Here is a 2,297-nt window from a genome sequence, read left to right on the forward strand (position 1 = left end):
CTTGTCTGGTAATTTTTGTGTACCACTTTCTCTGTCCTAATAGACTAGGAGCATCTTAAAGACAGGGATTAGAGCAAAGGTAATGGTTTTTGTCTTCCTACCTAAATAATATGTAAATGCTACCTTCCTACCTAAACAATATCTAAATATATTTCTTTTCACAGAGAAAGTACTGAGGAATAGTTAATGGATAATTTCATGAGAGCCCAGGGAATGTCCCTCCTTTTGCATATGCCCAAGCAAGTAATAAACATTTAAATTACTTGTGATCAATGACTTTGGTGTGACATGTTTTCACAACTTATATCTTTCACTATTTCACTATTTTATGTTGAAAATTTTGTAACAAGAAATATACAAGCAATATTGTTATGGGAGCCTACAAATACAAAATTTAAACTCAGAAGAAGAACCAAAGAGAATGTGTATCACATTCCATATTAGAAGGAATTTGTAAGCCCATATGAAACTAGGAAATTTATTTATCACTACTACTTGAGGATGATCCAGAGTTATAGAATGGTAATTAATGATACATATATTTTGTGCAGGAAAGTTCTAGAAGTTGCATTGCATAATTCACTCTGTATATGTCTGGCACAGTTTCATTTAGCATATGATTTGATGAATGTGTTTCTGTCCTGACCTCTGAATCATTTTTTATATGGGGGCTGCAAGGACAATAATATGTTGGCAATTTCTTTTCAAGCCAGTAGAAAGTGAAAGTATTAATACTTACCACGTGGCTGTTACCGTACCCCATCTTTTGGGATACCTGATGAGGGGTTTGACGGCAAGCTGATCAATTGAGACAACCCAACATAGCAGATTTGAAAATTGAGGTGAGTGGCTCATGGAGAGCATCTTATCCCAATTTTCTCCTGCTTGTAACCTTGAAAATTTTGGCCAACCAGGTTAAGGAAGAAAGAAACAGAAAAGAAGTACAAGCCAAAAACAAAACAAAACAAACAAACCCACTAATTGGAAAATTTAGGAAGACTGCTATGCAGAAGAGATGCTACAGATCAGTGGTTGGCAAACTCTGCAAAGGGCCCGATAATAAGCGTTTTAGGCTTTGTAGGCTATAGGGTCTCTATAGCAGCTACTCAACTCTGCCACTGGGGTGTAAAAGCAGCCACAGAGTAAATGTGAATAAGTGAATATGTCCATGTTCCAATAAAACTTTACTTATGGACATTGAAATTTAAATTTCATATTATGGGCAGGTATCAAGAAACCATTGTTCTTCTTTACATTTCTTTAACCATTTAAAAATGTAAAAATCATTCTTAGCTCACAGGCCATACAAAAACAGGTATTGGACTGGATTTGGTCAGTGGGCCATAGTTTGCTGATCCTTGCTACAGATGCTAGTCTTATATGGGACTATAATGTGGCATGACCAGTCTTTTCATTTGTCTTGGTCCATTATAACATCATTTTGCTATTGTTAACGTAACCATGTGTTATTTACTATTATAGCTTCAAGAGACATGAAAACTATAGATTTGATTCACATGATATGACTATCAAAATGAGAGAATAAAGTAGAAAGCTTTGTACTAAATTAACAAGCAGTGATTTTGAAAAATATAAATATAGGTTATCTGGCCAGGGAAATTAACATAATATTTTGTTTTCCTTTCTGTTCTTCCTTTTATTAAAATTATTGGTATTCTGTTACAATTAATAATTTTAGATGTAATTAATTGTGACATTCTAAAAATAAAAAACCATATTGTCATAAAATAATTTCCACAGAGAATTTTAAATATGTGAATATCTCATTACATACCACTAGGTTTCCAATGACCATGACCATCATGTAAACAATAAGGCACATGGCTTGACCAGCGACCTCCATACAGTCCCACATGGTCTCTATCCACTCTCCACAAAGCACACGGAACACAATCAGGAAGGAGTGAAAGAAGTCATTCATGTGCCAGCGTGGAAGCGTACAATCATCATTGATCTTGCAGACACATTCTTTGTAGCTCTTACCAAAGAGCTGCATGCCAACCACAGCAAAAATGAAGACAATGATGGCCAACACCAATGTGAGGTTACCCAGAGCCCCCACTGAGTTACCGATGATCTTTATCAGCATGTTCAGTGTTGGCCAGGATTTTGCCAACTTGAAGACTCGGAGCTAAAAAAAATATAAAGCTCAATGTTAATCATTATGAAAAAATTTTCAGTTTTTTCCTCTTGTTTTTTGTTTGAAATTTAAAGCAGACTTTAAGTCCTATAAAATTTTCATTATTGTCTGGCTAAAATCAATTATTCCCATTTTT

General features: G+C 34.8%; 1 protein-coding gene across 1 annotated transcript in view; it reads right to left on the reverse strand.

The window, feature by feature from the left end:
• SCN9A (sodium channel, voltage gated, type IX alpha subunit) overlaps positions 1 to 2,297 on the reverse strand; it is a 203,711-nt gene that overhangs the window by 75,005 nt on the left and 126,409 nt on the right. Inside the window, exon 16 of the mRNA XM_012655824.1 lies at positions 1,796 to 2,152. Within this exon, the coding sequence (XP_012511278.1) occupies positions 1,796 to 2,152 (357 nt within the window). The remainder of the gene's footprint in view (positions 1 to 1,795; positions 2,153 to 2,297) is intronic.

This window comes from Propithecus coquereli, unplaced genomic scaffold (assembly GCF_000956105.1).
Source record: "Propithecus coquereli isolate 6110/MARCELLA unplaced genomic scaffold, Pcoq_1.0 Scaffold49, whole genome shotgun sequence".
In the NCBI taxonomy this organism is placed as follows: Eukaryota; Metazoa; Chordata; class Mammalia; order Primates; family Indriidae; genus Propithecus; species Propithecus coquereli.